The sequence below is a fragment of the Herpailurus yagouaroundi genome, unplaced genomic scaffold (genome assembly GCF_014898765.1).
Source record: "Herpailurus yagouaroundi ecotype Mexico unplaced genomic scaffold, PumYag 203, whole genome shotgun sequence".
Classification (NCBI taxonomy): Eukaryota; Metazoa; Chordata; class Mammalia; order Carnivora; family Felidae; genus Herpailurus; species Herpailurus yagouaroundi.
This window is the reverse complement of record NW_024412434.1, coordinates 27,588,180-27,606,658: the sequence shown is the minus strand read 5'-3', so window position 1 is coordinate 27,606,658 and position 18,479 is coordinate 27,588,180. Positions and strand designations below refer to the sequence as shown.

The 18,479-nt window shown below is 44.4% G+C and overlaps 1 protein-coding gene across 1 annotated transcript in view; it reads right to left on the bottom strand.

Moving 5' to 3' along the window:
- ITIH5 (inter-alpha-trypsin inhibitor heavy chain 5) overlaps positions 1–18,479 on the bottom strand; it is an 81,576-nt gene that overhangs the window by 24,758 nt on the left and 38,339 nt on the right. The window contains exons 6-7 of the mRNA XM_040451495.1: positions 9,782–9,951; positions 8,968–9,084 (exon numbers count right to left, since the gene is read on the bottom strand). Coding sequence (XP_040307429.1) covers positions 8,968–9,084; positions 9,782–9,951 — 287 coding nt within the window. The remainder of the gene's footprint in view (positions 1–8,967; positions 9,085–9,781; positions 9,952–18,479) is intronic.

Genomic DNA, 18,479 nt, shown 5'->3' with positions numbered 1-18,479 from the left:
AAAACTCTTTAAATGTGACCTCATTTGGGTAAATATTAAGTGCCTCCACAAAAAGGGTTTTAAATGGGTGCCTCTGATTTATTTAAAATTATCTATATTATCGTTGTTGAGAAGCAAAAAAAAAAAAAAAAAAAAAGAAACAATCCCAAGTTTTCCTTGGTGCTAGGGGGAAAAACACTTTGCCCTCTGTCCATCATTTATTTCCTCATATTCTGAGTCAGAGTCACAAACACGTTTTCCCCACTGCGTTCTGTTCCCCGCCCGAAGTCCCAGATCTCTGTTTTGCAATGTGCTTCTGAAACACGCGTCTGCTGGTGGCCATGTCTGGGCGAGAGCAGCTCAGCAGATGAGAATAAATCCTACCAGCCGGAATGATCTCTAGCCATGCCAGTCAGTCACCCCTGTAGACCAGGGGTCAGCAAAGGATGGCCCGGGGGCCAAACCCAGACTGGTGCCTGTTTTCTGATAAGCACGGCTTCTCTGCAGATTGCCAATGGCCACCTTTGTGCCACAAGAGCACAGCTGAGTAGTAAGACGGGACCGCCGAGCCTGCAAAGCTTACGGTATTTACTATCCATTGTCATAGAAAGTCTGTTGACCTTTGTTCCAGGAAACCAGAAAGGGGGAGGCTGGACATTTTTGTTATTAGCTGGAGCCATGTTTTCAGACGCTTACAACAAGGTCTGCAAGAGTACCCAAACCTTCCATCATCCATTTGTATTCCGATGACAGCCATATAGTGCCTATCTCTGAGACCCTCCAAATTTCCTAGACATGATCTCATTTGGCCCGCTGGCATCTTTCCTCTCCAGAGCGCCTTCATTTGTTCAGGGAGCTCCAACCAGGTCACTACTCCCTGAGGCCCTTCTGGGTTCTGCTGGCCTTGCCCACACTCTTCCCAGCCGCTCAGTGAACCTCAGGCCGCCCTTCCTTTGATCCCCATCACATAAAAGCTACTTTCGGGGTGCCTGGGTGGCTCCGTCAGTTGAGCGTCTAACTCTTGGTTTCAGCTCAGGTCACAATCTCATGAATCGTTGAGTTCGAGCCCTACATCACTGATGGCTTCAGAGCCTGCTTGGGATTCTGTATCTCCCTCTCTCTTTCCCTGTCCCCCGCTAGCTCGCTCTCTCTCAAAAATAAACATTTTTTTTTTTTAAAAAGCTAATTTCTCAGTATCTTTTTTTCCAGCATCTTCTCTTCAAGCTGTGACAGATTGACATGTTCTTGAAGAGGACGGCTGGAAGGAAGGTCACGACATCACTGGACCTCCCAGTCACAAACCTTCTCCTCTCTACACCCCCGCTGTCTCCATGCCCGCACTCGGCCTGTCCAGCCCCAATCCGAAACGGAAAGAAGTCTGCATCCCTGTACGTGCCCATGGTGTGCTTCGAGTCGAATAATAAATCACTAGTAGTTAATTCTGTGCAGCAGGGCAGAGCAGCTCCATTCGTGTTTCGTGGCGCCAGCTGCCGGCTGAAGCCTCCCAGGGCAGCTGGCCTCCGTGTGCACTCACCCGCGACGGGCAGCGCTCTGCATCAAGTCGCTTGGCGGTGAGAACAGGTAGAGCCTGGAAGCTGGAAAGGCGGTCCAGTGTTATGGTCCATGTCTAACGGCACAGTGAAGAATGATATGGGGAAGAGCTTCCGAGTGGGAGAGACTGGGCTTGACGCTGAACTTCTCGACTTCTTTCTGTATTTCAGCACAGTGAAGTCACCTCCCTGCCCCTCACCTTCTCATTTGCAAAAAGGGAGTAACAACGTCTCTCTCATTGGATTGCTGAAAGATTCGATGAAAAAAAATGTATGTAAACCACTTAAGAGTGCTTGGTATATACTAGTCACTCAGTGGTACCTACTGTGACTTAAAAGAGCATGCTGCATTTAATGTGCACGTGCTGGTATGCTTTTCAGCAAAAATCATTACCTACTATGTGGGAACATGTACTCTCATGATCAAAAGTAGGATGGTTCCCGAATCCATGCAGACAGGCTATATGCACATAAAATGTCCACACAGCTCCTGGAAGCAAAATTCCAGACGTGAAGACAAAAGTGCTTTCCTGGAGCATGAAGGGAGCCAATGAATAAGGCACAAGCAACATTCACGTTTCCCCTCATTTTAATTCGGCAGTTACAGAGAGGGAACATTATGCTTGTTCTTCACCCTCCAAAATTGTTTACTAAATGAACTGGTCAAAGAGGGGCGCCCGGGTGGCTCAGTCGGTTAAGCATCTGACTCTTGATCTCCGCTCAGGTCATGAGCTCATGGTTCATGGGATCGAGCTCCACGTCGAACTCTGTGCTGACAGCATGGAGCCTGCTTGGAATTCTCTTTCTTTCTCTCTCTCTCCCCCTCCCTCCCCGCCCTTCCCCTGCTCATTTATTCATTCTCTCTCTCTCTCAAAATAAATAAGTAGACTTTTTCAAAAATGGAGAAAGGAAGACAAACCTGCAAAAGCTACATGGAAATCTAGGGTTGGCACAGAGTGGCACAGATTATGGGAACGAGTCTGTAGAAAGTTATAGCGAGAAAGACATCTGGCAAATGATGCATCAGCCAACTGCTCGGTTGCCAGATAGAGTCCGTTAGCCAAGTTCCTAATTATGAAGGCGAAAGTAGATCCAGTTATATAGATTAGGGAAAGGAAAGAGAGGAACATGTAAATCTTGGTCAAGGAAAAATGAATTTCATGGAAATACATTCCCCTTAATGTTCCCAAGGACATGTATGTTTGCTAGTTCCAGCGCTTGAAGCATGAAATTCATAACGAGAAAGAGGTCTACGCTGATCACATTTTCTGAGGCTCTTGTGAGCTCTTCTTCCCACGAAGAGGTTTTACAAGTTGAAACGGAGAGGCGGAACTCTCGCCTACCCTAACACCAGACCTGTCTCTCGACAGATTCACCAGTCAAAGCACACGGGATAGAAAACAGAGCCAAGTCCGGTGCCAGCAGCCTGGGGGAGGCTCCGTAGCTGTTCCCCAGCCAGTTAGGTCCTGGCCTCCAGACTCGCATCCCCACTGGGATGACGACCAGAACCAGAAAGTGCCAGCTGCGCACGGCTACGTGCACTTTCCAGGCACTGACAAGCCCGTTAGCGAGAATACGTTTCAAGGTCAGATGATCCTACGATTTCTATACATCAACTGTTCAAATGACAATGATTAAATACCGACTCTGTGTCCTTATTGTGATGAGTAACGTGAAATACTTCAGGCCCATCAAAGATGAGGGGAGCCAAGAACCTCCAGCCTTACAGTGACTGATTCTTCACAGGATCCAAGTGGACCTGTGACAAATGTCTGACGTTGCCAAGCCTGTTGACACATCACGAAAGCCCCGTGCTTGGAATAATTTTCCTCTTCACCGGTGGACATGATATTGTGTTCAAGACTGCAAACAGGCATCTGAGCTTTTCACTCACTGCTGTGGCCTTTGAGAGCTGCTAAAATAGCCAGCAGTTTTCGAAACACTCCGAGGCGGCAATGGGCTTTTGGAATTGTCTAGAAGCTTCTGACATGTGTTTGGCTGGTCTAGGGTGGTTCTCCTGGAAAGAGGCCACGCTGGAGCTCAGAAGCCAGCAGAGCACATGCCAGATTTTCAGTGCCCAGAAGTGATGGAATTTTAATATCCAGGAATGAGGGAGGAGGGGAGGCTGGCTCCCCGTGTGACGTCCACACTGCTCTTGCAACAGTGTGCAGACATCCCTCCTGCTGCGACACGGGTCCCGAAATGTCAACCTGCGCTCACCTTGCAGCCACGTGCGATTCCACTGTTGCGCGCGAGAGCGATGCCCAAGCACACAGCTAACCTGCACCAGGACACCGCACCATCGTGGTGGGGTTCACGGGCTTAGAGTCAGACCTGGCTTTGGAGCCCGGCCCCGCCACGTCCTAGCTGAGTTACCTCCCATTGCAAAGCCTCGGTTTCTCCATCATTAAAATGGGGATGACAGCCAAATTCTTACAAAGATTAAATATCCTCTTATCCAATAATTCACATAATACCTTTAGCATAATGCTCTGCATGTCGAAAATGCTCTGTGCTCTATTTTAGAAGTGCCCAAATTATTTTATCGCTAATGGTAAGTCTAGGAGACCCTGACTTAGTTCATTAGTTTTCTCTGAACGATTTGGGGCAGGATTTGTCTTTCTGGGGGTTATTTAGTTAGGAGGTTCTTGATCGTTCTCCCATCAGAAGTGGAAGAAGACACTGCGCCCAGGAACGGACTGGGTTTGAGGTTAAACCCTGATGTGACTCAAGCAGCTAAAGACAGAAGTCCTTCAAGCTACCGGGGCTTTGGGGTAACCGATGACCTTCATCAATACTGGCCACGCATTTTACCATTTTGGCGTTCCTTAATATTTACTGGGACATAACTTAAATATTATAATTGTGCTGAATTCTACCAATGCATACTACGGATGCGGTCACTGTGAGTAATTTACGTTATTTTGACAACATGAAGATAAAAACAGCATTTTGTAATTTGCATTTTCTTAGTTACTAGTACACTGGGCTCTTTTTTCATACTCTTACTGAATCTTATTTCTTTTCTGAAAACCATTTCATCTTCTCTGCCCACGTCTCATGTAGGATGAATATTAACCGATCTGGAATAGCTCTGCTATATTAAAGGCAAACTTCTCTTTGCCGCATATGTTTTCCCAGCCTTCTGCTCGCTTTCATTCTATTTCCACGGAAAACAAAAGTTTAACATTTTTATATAGCTAAAGTGATTGGCTTTTTCCTTTTGTAATTATTCCCATTGCTTTTAGGCTTAGAAGGTCTTTCCCTATTTCAGAACTCGTTCAATATGCGCCCATATTTCCTTACTTATTTTTGGGTGTGGTTCATTGGTTGGTCTTCGCTGCTTAATCCGTTTGGAATTCTTACTCGGGCAACAGTCATAAATATTAATAAACTGGTAGGGCCTTTCTAGAAAATGTGTTTTTAATATCTGTACAAGCCACAAATTAGTTAGTATTCCTTACCCCATTAACTCCACTTCTAAGAATCTAGATTACTTAAGAAAACGATTGGCACGTGGTCAAGGATTCCTACAAGAAGACAGTCAGTCATCCCAGGGCTGTTTACAATGGCTTAAAAGTGGAAATAACTCAAAAATCTCTCACGGGTGGTGAGAGTGAGTAAATGTCTTCAGCTGCACCTTCCAACACGGTGACCACTAGTCACACGTGCCTACTTATATTTCAATTTATTAAAATTCAATAAGATAAAAAAATTCAGCTGCTCAAGTTGCATTAGTCACATTTCAAGTGGTAATAGCCACGTGTGGCTAGTGGCTACCACACTGGAGACAGCACAGGTACAGAACATTCCCATTCTCATAGAAGTTTCTATTGAGCAGTGCTGCCATTAAAGTCAGCTTTTTATGGAATAGCTAATAGTATCAGACGTATCCCTAATATGAGGGTAAGTAAAAATACCAAAATACAAAAAATTTGGTGGGAACACAGATTCGGAGCGGTTGCAGTAATTTTTTTTTATTTAAGATTTTTAAGTTTATTTGAGAGAGAGCACAGCGGGGCAGGGGCCGAGAGGGGGAGAGAGGGAGAATCCCAAACTGTCAAGCGCAGAGCCCGATGTGGGGATCGAATTCATGACCCGTGAGATCATGACCTGAGCCAGAATCAAGAGTGGAACGCTTAACCGACTAAGCCACCCAGGAATTTTAATTACCAACATCTTCATCAAGTTGTATATTTTTCCCCCAGAGGAAACCCAAACCCCGGCCTCATGAAGGTCATTGTGTTAAAGAAAAAAATAATTAAGAAAAATGAAGATTTATGGGTGCATAGGAAGTTGACGACATACACAGGGAAACCTAGTTCATGGCACCTACTCAGTAACTTAACTGCTAATTTTTTCCAGATCCAAATGGGACTTCCCAGACTGGGTCAAATGCAAGATGTAATTAACACTATATTCTGTGGCCAACAGCGGTCCCCAAAGAAGCCATGATTATCCTTCTGTCAGCACCTGTATTCCAGCCAACAAAGTCACAAAAACAACAATGGCACTTAAGAACCTGGAGTACATAAAGAATATTCAGTAAATATGGAAAGGCTGTGAGGCCTATCAAACACCTCTCAAAAATCAGCCACTACCGAAGAACATTTCACGTACGTGTGATTAATCACTTTGGGAAATACCGCCTGTAGAGAAAACCTACAGCGAATCTGTACCCAACTCTCCCACTGAAAACAACTAAAAAAAGCAAACTACAAAATGAAAAAAATTTTGAACCAAAACAGTATCGAAATAGCAAGAAAAAATGATCTGCGAAAAGGTGAAAATTTCAAGAGGTGGGCTCAGCATTTGGGATCACTGTCATCTAAGGGATGTCTGTCAAGGCCAAAGAAGTATCTGAGAGGCTGAGCATCATGTTAGTTCCTTAGAGGGTCAGAAGTCAAAGTCCAGAGCCCACCAGGGATAGGTGCTCAGGAAAAACCTCCATATTTTGTACCAAACAGAAATAAATCAGTCTTGAGAGGACTGTGAGCCATCTGGGCCACCCAGGAAAACCCCAGGCCCTGAAAACGGACTAAAACAATCCCAGATTTAATCCCCCAGCTACCTTACAGAAACACCCCAAATTTTCTCTAGCAGAAAAGATCATCATCCGAGGCTTTAAACTATTTCTACAAACAAATGTTTAATATGATGTTCGTCATGCAATCAAAAATGACCAGTCACACAAGAAGAGAAGAGAAACAGTAAGAACAGCTCCTCTGGGCCTCAAGTTTGGGATTATCAGATACGGACTTCAAAATAAGTATGTTTATGGTACTTGAAAGAAATCAAAAATGTTATTACAAACGTTGCAAAATAACTGACCACTCTAAAAAGTGGCAGATTGGAAAAAGAACCAAATGGAAATTCTAGCACTAAAAAACGCAATAACTGAAATAACAGGATAGACGAGTTTAACAGCATACTGGACATAACTGAAAAGAGAATTTGTAAACTTGAATAGCTTTGGAATGAAGTATGGAAAGGCAAAAGTTGGAATCAAGAGAAGAGATCGTGGGAAGCAGAATATGGAGTGATTTTCTAACACTGGAATCCTAGAAGGAAAAGGAAAAGTGACCCAAAGCAATTCCAGAAATAATGGCTGAGGATTGTTCCACGAATCCACAAATTCATGAAATCCTAGGAACCTCAGGCAGGAAAGATAAGAAGTCTACATCTGAAATCATTATACTCAAACTACAGAAAACTTAAGGAGGAAAATCTTAAAAGCAGTTGGCAATAGAAGATCACCTTTAGGGGAACAACGGTTAGTAAGACTCCTGACTTTTCAACAGCAACAATGAAAGCCAGGAGACAATGGGATCGATCTTCCAGGGACTGAAAGAAAATCACTGCCAACCTACAATTCCATTCCTTTCAAAATATCCTTAAATACTGAGAGTGCAAGAAGTAATTTTCAGACAAACAAAAACTAAGAGAATTCTTTACTGGCAGACCCACACTTAAGAAGATACCACGGAGTGTTCTTCAAGCAAAAGGAAAGTTAATCCCAGATGGAGGTCAAAGATGCAAAAGGAAGGAAAAGCAATCACATGGAGGAGGCAGCAGGTTGAATTCTGGACAAGAATGGGGCATTGGAGAACTATCCAGAACTGATTTACAGGGTGAAGTTATCTTGCCCCTATACTAGTTGAAATTATATCTGGCAATCTTCTGAAAGAAAAAGAGTTCAACCTTATTTTTTGCATGGAATCTCTTTTTTACTATTTTGGAGTGGAGAAAAATCAGATGCCATGAAGAAAAAAAAAATCAACAGATTTTACTACATGACTTTTTAAACACAGATGGCCAAAGAAACAACTTACCAAGTCGTAACTGAGAGAAAATATTTACAACAGCTGATCAGCTAAGATCAGGTTCCACTGCATGTGGAGTGGGATCTAGAGGTGGAAAGAGGTGAAGCAGAGGATTCTTTGGAGGTCTGAGGTACTATTTCCCTCATTAAACCACGTATTTTTAATTGCTAAAAACAGATCATGAATTAAGAAAGAAAAGCTAAGCGAACTAAGTGTTTGATGAATGTAGAGTTATTATTGGCTCTGGCAGCCAGCAGCTTTTTGTTTTCTGTTATGGGAGTTGAAACTAGATTATAAATGCAAGTTTCTGATACTTATGACACCAGAGCAACATGAGGAATAGCCATTTCCAGTGGGTGAAAAAGAACAATTTAATACTTGTATTTTTAGTATGATTTATAAATTTATAAAATTTATAATATTTAATATTTCATGTACCTTAATGTCCCTCCTATCCCTAGAACTTTAACATTCATCCTCAACACTATAAGAATATCGCTCCTGGGGCACCTGGGTGGCTCAGTCAGTTAAGCATCCAACGCTTGATTTCAGCTCAGGTCATGATCTCGCCGTTTCATGGGTTTGAGCCCCACATCGGGCTCTGTGCTGACAGTGCGAAGCCTGCTTGGGATTCTCCCCCTCTCTCTGCCCTTCCCCACTTGCATGGTCTCTGTCTCTCTCAAAATAAATAAATAAACTTAAGAAAAAGATAGTATCACTCCTGAATTACTGAGACAGAAGTCCTTTGTTTCAGGATAGGTCAAGGGGGCCGCCAAGGACTCTATTCTATTGCTCTTCAAAGGACATCACTACTGGACAGAACAACTCTGTCGACGATGGTGCTGTGAATTCCTGTCCCGCTCACATTATATACTCTGCCAGTTCCCTTTATTTCAAAGTATTTCTATAGCATATGTCTCTGCTCTCTTAAAACTGCCATCCTGAAACGATAATGTCAACGGCTTAACTGAAGCAGTTCAGGAATGTTCTCTGTAGGCAAGAAGAGCTGGATGGCAGGGCGGACATTTGGCATCCACTGCACTTTATTCACAGAGAACGTCACGGCTCCAGGCACAGGTGAGAAAGCACAAATCTGGCGGCTGGCGGCCACTCACCTGCCGGAGCTTGGTTCCCACCATGGAGGCACTGCTGTCCAGCACAAATACCACGTTCTTGGGTAAAGGAGGCAGGTCTTTGGGGGCAAAGTAGTGCACAAAATAGCCATTTAGAACCTGGTGGGGGGGAGAGAAGGTCGAGATGGTAGTACCCAGGACGGGCAGGCAGACGAGCTAAAACGGCCAGTCTCCATAACTTCTAAAAGTCAGAGCACGAAACAGCTTCCACACCCCCAGCAAAAGTATCTACTGACCCCTCCGGGAGACCCAACTGCCGATTTAATCTGCATACGGTTAATATCAGCCCTCAGGAACTTCCCGACTATGCTGACTAGCTCAATTTCTATTACCCACCCCCTTATGACCCCTGGCCACTTGGAATTCCTGCTTCCTTCAGTATCTGGTTTTTACAAGTTGAGACGTCAAAGTTGTCTGCATTCTGGACGCGTGCAAATACATTTTAATATTCCCGCCCTGTCTCTGGAGCAATAAAACCTAAAGGGAAATGAGCCACTGCACCAGGCTCTCAATTAAAATTGAAGACGAACTAAAATTCTAACTTCATCTAAAACACGGCAGGGAAAATTCTATTACAGATTTCATTTGCTCTCCAGATTACTGACTCAGGAAATAGATACCCTCAGCCTCTAGGAAGGGAACACCCTAGTCCCCTCGGAGACCTATTCTAGGGTAAAACAAATTTCTAAGAACCAGAGAGTTCTCCCTCCCTTAGGTAAGAACTGGAATACCTCGTCCTGAGTCTAACGACAAGTATCAAGCAACTGACAGGAAATGGTAACAATGAACCCATTACCTGGATGTCCCCAATGCTCTGCTCCCTGTTGACATCATACCTAACGATGAAATCTCCCAAAATGCCATTCTGGGCAATCTTGGCTTGTTGTACCACGCTAGGCTTAAAAATGATTTTGGCAAAAGTGTCATTTTGGTTGATAACAGTGGAAGGAGGCAGCTCAGAATCACCTGCAAATAAGACACAAACATAATCAATAACTGAACCTACCAGTATTTTTCTGAAGAGAAGCTGGGCTGTTTTCTATAGACACAGAGGGTTAGAGTTTATTTTATTGCAGGTTTACTTTCCATATGAACTTCACAGACTTCATACTGATAATGTGTCACCGTGCAAGAGAGGTTAGATATGTCACCTCTATGCCTTCTTTTTCTTTTTTCTTTTTTTTTTTTTTTAAATTTTTTTTTTCAACGTTTATTTATTTTTGGGACAGAGAGAGACAGAGCATGAACGGGGGAGGGGCAGAGAGAGAGGGAGACACAGAATCAGAAACAGGCTCCAAGCTCTGAGCCATCAGCCCAGAGCCTGACGCGGGGCTCGAACTCACGGACCACGAGATCGTGACCTGGCTGAAGTCGGACGCTTAACCGACTGCGCCACCCAGGCGCCCCTATGCCTTCTTTTTCAACTTTTACGTGAACTATGTAACATACGAAAGCAGGGAGAACAGTAAAATAAACCTCTGTGTACCCTTTATCCAACTTTAACAATTATCCACCTCGTACCAATTTTTTTTACCCGTTTTCACGAATCCCCTCACCATCTTTTGCTAGAATATTTTCAAACAAATCCCAGACATATTTCATCTGTAGCTACTTCCGTATGCATCTCTCATCACAAGTAACAAAACCAATGTTCAGTGCCGTATCATCCTGGAATACTCCGTCTGTATTGAAATTTTCCTGAGTCTCTAGAACGTGTCTTGGTAGGGCTGAGTTGTTTGAATCCAGATCAAAAACAGACCACACATCACACTGGGTTTATGCTTCTTAAATCTTTTTTAATCTACAAATATCCCCTCCCCCTGCCTTTCTTCGAATGCTACGTAACAGTGTTGTGAAACACTAGTCATCCGTCTTATGGAATTTCTCACATTCTGCATTTCGCGATTATTTGCTTGTCTTGTCTTTTAACTTGCTCCTCGATTCCCCCAGTTTCCAGCCTTAGCTCGCATTCTAACATCTGGGGGAGCTAGGAAAAAATACCAATATCCAGGCCAAGAGCTCATTTAATTGGTCTGGGACACAGCCTAGGCATCAAGACTTTAAAATTCCCCATGTGAGTCTGACGTGCAGTCAAGGTTGAGAACCCCAGCTCCATCCTCCGTGTTGTCCTGTGTTCCAGTAGGAAAGTTAGAGGCTTGGTGAGGCTCAGGTCAGGACCACTGACAAGAACGCTTCACAGGTGATGCTGAGTACTTACCGCTTTTTCAAATCAGAAGTATACAGTATCTACTTGTCTACCTTCAGTCGTAGTAAGAAAGATGGCGGGCGCCCATATGGTCAATCGGACCCCCCACTATCAAGCTCCTCATCGATCTTTCACTTCGTAGTTTTACCAGTCACTGACGAGGTTCGTCTGGGTCCACTATTTAATCAGAGTTGCAAAAGGGTGGGGGTCTAGTCCTGCCATGCCTTCCATGTGGGAATCTTCCACAAAAAACACCTTTCTCACCCCAATCTTCTAGCTGCCCTAACATCCTGTGTGTCCAGAAAGTTTCTGGCTCTTTTTAAAGAGCCAATGTTTTCCCCAGCATAAACCTTTACATATAAATTAGAATTACAGGAAGATACATACATGGATTTTAAATGATTTATGAAAAATAACTGGGATGAAAGATTAAGTACAGCCCATGTTTTACCCCTGATCTTCATTTTCTCTTAGAACAGAGAATTATTTTGCAGACTACCCACCTTTCTAAATCCAAACACCACCATGCCTATGTACTTAGCAATGGAAATTCAAATTTTTTAGCTCTGCATGCACCGAGGGGAACATAAAAATAAAATGGAGAATAGAGGAACATCAGTATATGTGGAGACTTCATCCGGATACTGAATCAAAGCCAGGCTTACAACTGCTGCAAAGCATCTGATTGTTTTTTTTTAAATCTATTCAAGTTGATACCATAGAGTGAGCTGACCAGCCATCTCCCATCACTAATTAACAAAATAAAAAAGGAAACAAGGCATAATTTGCCCATGGCAATTTGTATTTAAAAATAAACTTCCTTCTGCTAAGCGTTTATTAGGCATTTAAGTCAAAGGAAGTTTAAACATTTCCTGCAACAGAACAGAACGTTATTTTTCAGGAACAGTTTAGGTGTAACTTGAACAGGAACCACTGGGAAGAACTGATTCTTGTATTATTTGCACCCATCAAGGGCAGGAGTTTCGGGTGTGACCGGAAAGGCAGCAAATAGGAGATTTCATTCTTACAGGAGGCAGTTGTAGGAAAGACACGCTTCCAACAGACCTGCTCATCTGCAGAAGGAGCTGGAAACGCCAACCGCACATTTCCAGTTCACCAACACGGTCCAAGACACCTGGGCACCACTGAAGACGAGGAAGGAAACAAAGGCTGCAAATGGAAAGGTCCTTGACACGGAAGGAAAATGCACGCTCTTCAGAGTGGATCTCACATTGGTGATCACCGGTAAAGCACCAAGAGTGACAGGCCTGGTAACACAGCTGAGCACTTGGAATCCTGAATGAGTCAGAAGGACCTGCTTCTGATACCGGCTCTACCTCTCATGACCCATGAGACTTTGGGCAGGTCACTGAGCCTTGGTGATCTCATCCGCAAAATCGATTCATGGTCTACCAAACACACACTATTGAAAAGATTAAGTGATGGGGTAGAGAGCAGTCCTCCCTTAGCCCCACCCTTATCCACATTCCAAGATCCCAGGGGATGCCTGAAACCCTGGATAGTACTGAGCCCTGTATACACTATGCTTTTTTCCTGTACGCACATACCTACGATCAAGTTTAATTTACAAAGTAGGCACAGTAAGTGACTAACAACAATAGCAAATAATAAAATAGAACAATTACAGCAATAGCCTGTAATAAAAGCTACGTGAATGTGGGTCTCTCTCTCTCTCTCTCTCAAAGCATCTTCTGGGGCTGCACTCTTCTTCTTGGGATGATGTGGGATGATTAAGCGCCTCCATGATGAGATGAAGCGAGGTGAACGACACAGGCACGTGACCTAGCGCGAGGCCAGTACTGACCTTCTGACCACATGTCGGAAGGAGAAGCATCCGCTTTCAGGACCGTGGGTGACCGTGGATAACCGCGACTGAGGGAAACGAAATCATGGAGAAGGCAGGGGGGCTACTGTACTTAGACCCTTCTGACTCATGGTAAGCAGTCATGCTCGCTAATGTTATTGTAAGCCTTAAAAATACACAAAACAGAATAAGGGAACTAAATGCAAGACAATACAACAGATTGAACTTGGGATACTGCGTGCAACAAAAAGGAGAGAGCCGCTGTGATTTACATCTCACAGTCATTCTGAGTGGAAACAGAAGACACACAAAGAGGATACTCTCCACGCTTCCATCTACGTAAAACTCAAGACCAGCACAGTGCGTCCGCGGCAACTGACGCGGGACAGTGGTTAAGAATGGTCGATACCCCTGGGGGACAAGCACCTACGGGGAAAGAGTGCGGGAAATCCTTTGCGGCGGTGAAAATACTCTATGTCTTGGCCCAGAAGTAGTTGTAGTACGGGTGTACACACATGTGAAGATTCACCCCTGAGATTTATACGCTTTGCTCTACGTGTAACCCCAATTAAAAAAAAACCCAAACCCGCTGGGAGTTCGGTAGCAGAATAGATTGAACAAGCATTCCCTAGCATGGAGTGGAACGGCATCATTGGCCAAACGGACCCTATCTGTTCTTCTCCTTACGATAAGTCTGTTAGTGTAGGCATTTATATGGGGATTAGGTGTATTCAGAGTAATTCCAGCTGGCAGAATTAGGACCGGGGTAGGGTTGCTGGGAAGCAGGCTCTGTGCAGTATGAAGAAGCTCTAGGAAAGATGCCCCGCGGGCAGAGGAGGCAGCTTTCACAGCCCATCTCACTGGAAAGGTTCCAGCAAACCCTGCATGCATCAACCACCCGCAGGGACCGGGCAGCGCAGTGCTCATGACACGGCCTGGGGCAGCAGCATCACCGGTGAACTTGCCAGAAACACAAACTCTTGGGCCCATCTGGAGACTCTCAATCAGAAACTCTGGAGGTGGGACCCAGAAAGCTGTATTTTCAGAAGCCTGGCAGGTGACTCTGTTCCTGCACAGAGACAATGGTCACGTGCCTTTTGGTGTATGTAATTGGGTGGCGTTAGATTATCTCCAACATTCAAATTCTACATTAGAATTGACCCTCTTTATCCTACCAGCATGTACCTACTTTTCCTCACTTCAAATCTCTCACTCAAATGCTCCTTACAATGCTCTGAATTAATACCATTCATGGTTGAACGAAAGCACTGAGGATTCAAAAGTATAATTTCTCCCTTCATAATTCATTTGACTAGGCTCTTTGATAGAAGCCATGAGAAAGATAGTGTATTATTATTTTGGTTTCTTAATGACCTCCGATGTTTGTTAGTTCGTGATGAAAATTCATGAGATTCCTCTAAATGGGCTTATTTAATATGCCCCAAGAGTGAGTTGATTCCCACTTTGGTCACTCACCACGAAACCTAACTCCCGAGGCTGATTTCCACCCATTGAGGATCAGACAGTCCATGTGACCCAACGAATTTTCCACTAACTATCAAAATTTAAAAAAAAAAGAAAAGTTTGCTGGGAAAAATTCCAGAGCAACAACTCTAGGAAATAAAGTCGTCTTTTTTATTAGAGAAGGGAAAAGCCTTTTAATCAATGAGGTTAATATAGGCTGCCCCACAGTGACTGACCAACATCCCAAACCAGAGCACTGCTGAGATTTTCCTTATGTGCATTGTGGCCCGTACTGCTGACGGCCACAAAACAGCTCCCGAGCACAATGAGCTTTATGAGCAGGGCCCTGGGCGGTCACGGCATGTGCTCTAAAGATAATGAAGAATACAAGCGAAGGGGCTGGGAGCAGACCAAAAGAGTGAGACTCTGACCTACTTTTCTAATGAGAACCCACATGTCTTTTCCTCCTCTTGGTTTTCTCTCCTTCGTGCCCACTTGGTTGGGGGGAGAGAATGCAGCGCGATGACCGCTCTGATTTGGACGAAGCCGGGTCTCCTAATGGCATCTTCCTGTTTCAATGCAAGCATCAGAGCTCGTGAGCGAGACGGCCTTCTGTGGCCCACCGGGGCCTCCAGTACCTCCCCGGGAAGGTTCACCAACCACTCCTTCTCCACCCACTCTTCCGCCACCCGCAGGTCACCGGTGTCCCCGGGACGTGCTCTTTTTTCCAGACCCCGGTATTTTCGAACAAGATACATGTTCTTTTAGAAGCCACATACTACTGAGGAAAGTGGACTCTAGGGTCTGACAGACTCCCCGCGACTGACTTAAAGCTCTGAGCCTCAGCTCTACCTCCGTTTGACATGAGTAAATCCACGTCATAGCATCGTTGTCGGAATTAAGTGAGATCACATATATAAGGTACCAAGCACGGTGCCCGGCACATAGTAGGTACTCAATACGTATCAGCCTCCAGCCTCTGCCCCTTTCTGAAGTAGCTTCTTATACTCTCTGTCTGGGATGAAAGGCAACTCATGAGGAAATAAAAATACTCTTTTTAACACACAGTTTACGTTTTTGCGGTGACAGGCTTCTCCACACAACTGAGAGCTTAGTAAAAACGAAATAATCATTATTTGGAGCAGAAAAGAGAAATCATAATGAACATTCCTAATAGGGAGTTCAAGAATGTTTGGAGACAGAACAATCTTTATAAAGCATAAGGGAGCCGGTAGTTTCCCAAGAGCCCCCTGAAATTATACACAGAATTTGGCATGAAAGTATACATGGATGGATTTTTTCTGGACACAGTGCCCAAAGCCTTCTTTCACGAGACTCTCCAAGGAGTCTACGTAAGGTTAAGAATCATACACGCAAGTGCTATTAAGTAGTCCTCCTGCTGATTCTATCTTGTAAGGACAAAGCACTTCATACATTTTAGAGAATGAAACGGATGTTCTCCGTTTTGTCCTGGAGCATGGATGTTATTCACAAATAAACATTCTCCTCCCAGACAACCACATGGGGAAAAACGGAAGTCAGCTGCTATGTAAAATGTCTAAAGGTGAAAAGATTTAGGAGCAAAGAACCACAGTCAAGGACATCAGCTGAAAGCCATGCCCGTTTGGGTCAGCAGGCAGAGGGGTTTCCTGCCTCTTTCCTGTGGCCCGCGGGCTTGCTACTGAGAAACACGGCAGACACCTGGTGCTTTACAAAAGGATTTCCAAACAAACACCGCCTGCTCATTTCCCCCCGGGGAAAGGGCTAAACTATCTACATTTGTTTATGTAACCTGCTCACCTGGACCCCAGTGGGGAGATTTCTTCAACAGAGGGCAGTCCAAAATATTGTGACTAATTGGGCAACCACCCTTTGACGGTAGCAATACAGACGAAATTCAAGCAAGCTGGCGGAGCATCCGGAGAGAAGGTGATGAGGTTGTAAGGCACAGCACGCTGGCCAGAGTTCATAATGCTGCACCACGTGGCTGAGGACAGTCAATCTTAAAAGAGTTCTCACCACAAGAAAAAAACAACTCCGTAAGTGGGTGGTGATGGACGCCAACTAGAGTTATTGCCGTGATCACTTTGCAACATGTACAGATATAGAATCATCATGCTGTATGCCTGAAACTAATATAATGTTGTGTGTGAATTACACCTCAATTAAAAATACATATTGGCGAGGTCTCGGGGGGAAAAGCGGTAAAGTTGCGTTGATCAAGATGCGTAGGAATTTGGTTCAATGCCTTCCTAAGTCCCCTATTATCATTTTCTTACGGGAAGGGAGTTTTGTCCCCTATCCTGATAATAGGTATTTTATACCTATTTGGAAAACAGCATCATATAGACATGACAGCAGCATGCGACATAAAATACTAATGCAAATTTATAGTTGGAAGAGTTCAAATTCAACTCCATCGCTTGACATTTGAGTGGCACTTGCCCAAATTTCTTAGAAAATTTGCCTTCTTCACTACTTCCCCGACGCTCTTTCTTCCTAAAATAGTACATTCCTGAGCCTCAGTCTTCCCCGTGTGACTGACTTCCTCAGAGAAACGACGTGGGAAACAAGTCAACTACCTCACACATTCTACACGCAGTTAGCCCGCAAAGCATGTGTTATCTCTTCCTGGTATCGTTTTGCGTCCATGGAAGGCCTCAAATACCAGCCACTCTAAGTATAGATGGAAAGCCTACCAAAAGCGGTGCCACAGCAACAAAGATCCAGAGATTTCTGTTAAATCCCTCTACACTGTTCTCTTGCACACAGGAGGAACACGGCCCAATCACTGGGAAAGCCTTCATGGCATCTCCTAGATTCAACCTGACAAAAGGGTTGTTATTATTCAAAATTGACAACTCTATATACCATTAGGGTGACTCCTACCCAAAACAAACAAACAAACAAGCAAACAAACAAACAAAAAATAACAAGTGCTGGTGAGGATGTGGAAAAATCGGAACACTTGTGCACCATGACTGGGACTGCAAAATGGCATAGCCCTATGGAAGACAGCATGGAGGTGCCTCAAAAAATTAAAAAAAATTAAAACTAGAAATACAATACGGTCCAGTTATTCCACTTTGGGGTATCTACCCAATAAAAATGAAAGCAGGATCTTGAAGATCCTCTACGCTATGTTTATAGCAGCACTATTCACATTAACAAAGAGTGGAATCAACCCAGTGACCTCCAACAAAACGTGGTCTATATACACAATGGAATTTTTTTCAGACATGGAAAGGAAGGAAATCCTATTTTTGCCACAATACGGATGAACCTGGAGGACATCACGTAAGTGAAATAAGCCAGGCACAAAAAGACAAATACGGACTGTGTGATGCCACTACATGAGGTATCTAAGATTGGCCAAACTCCCAGAGACGGAAAGGAGAATGGTAGTTTCCAGGGATTTGGGGCACAGCAGGGCAGGGGGTGGGCAATGGGGAGATGCTGTTGAATGGATACAGAGTTTCAGTTCGGGAAGCTAAAAACGTTCTGGAGATTGGCTGCACAGCAATGTCAGTAAATTCAACACCGCTCAACTGTTCGCCTGGAAATGGTGAAGATGGTGAATTTAACGTGCGCTTGTTACCACAATTGAAACTTTCTTAAGTTTTAAAAATTACCAGCTGTAAGTTCGGCAAGGACTGTGACAAGATCTTAGACGTTTCTAGGTTCCGGGCATCTGGCACAGCTGCCAGGAACATGGTCAGAACTCAGGACAGGCTTGTGGAACATTTAACACGGAGACGACTCAACATATCGGCATGTGGTTGCGCAGACGAAAAGGGGAGACTTTCAAGAAATCCATCGTGGGGGCGTTCTGGTGGGTGGAGCAGGTGCTCTCAGTAACCCAGGTCCCACGCCACAGGCACATCTCTGGCTTTAGCCACAGCTAGAGTGGACAGTGCCTACGCCTGGACCACATTCCACCTCACACACCGGAGAAGAAGGAAGAAGGAAGAAGGAAGAAGAAGGAAGAAGGAAGAAGGA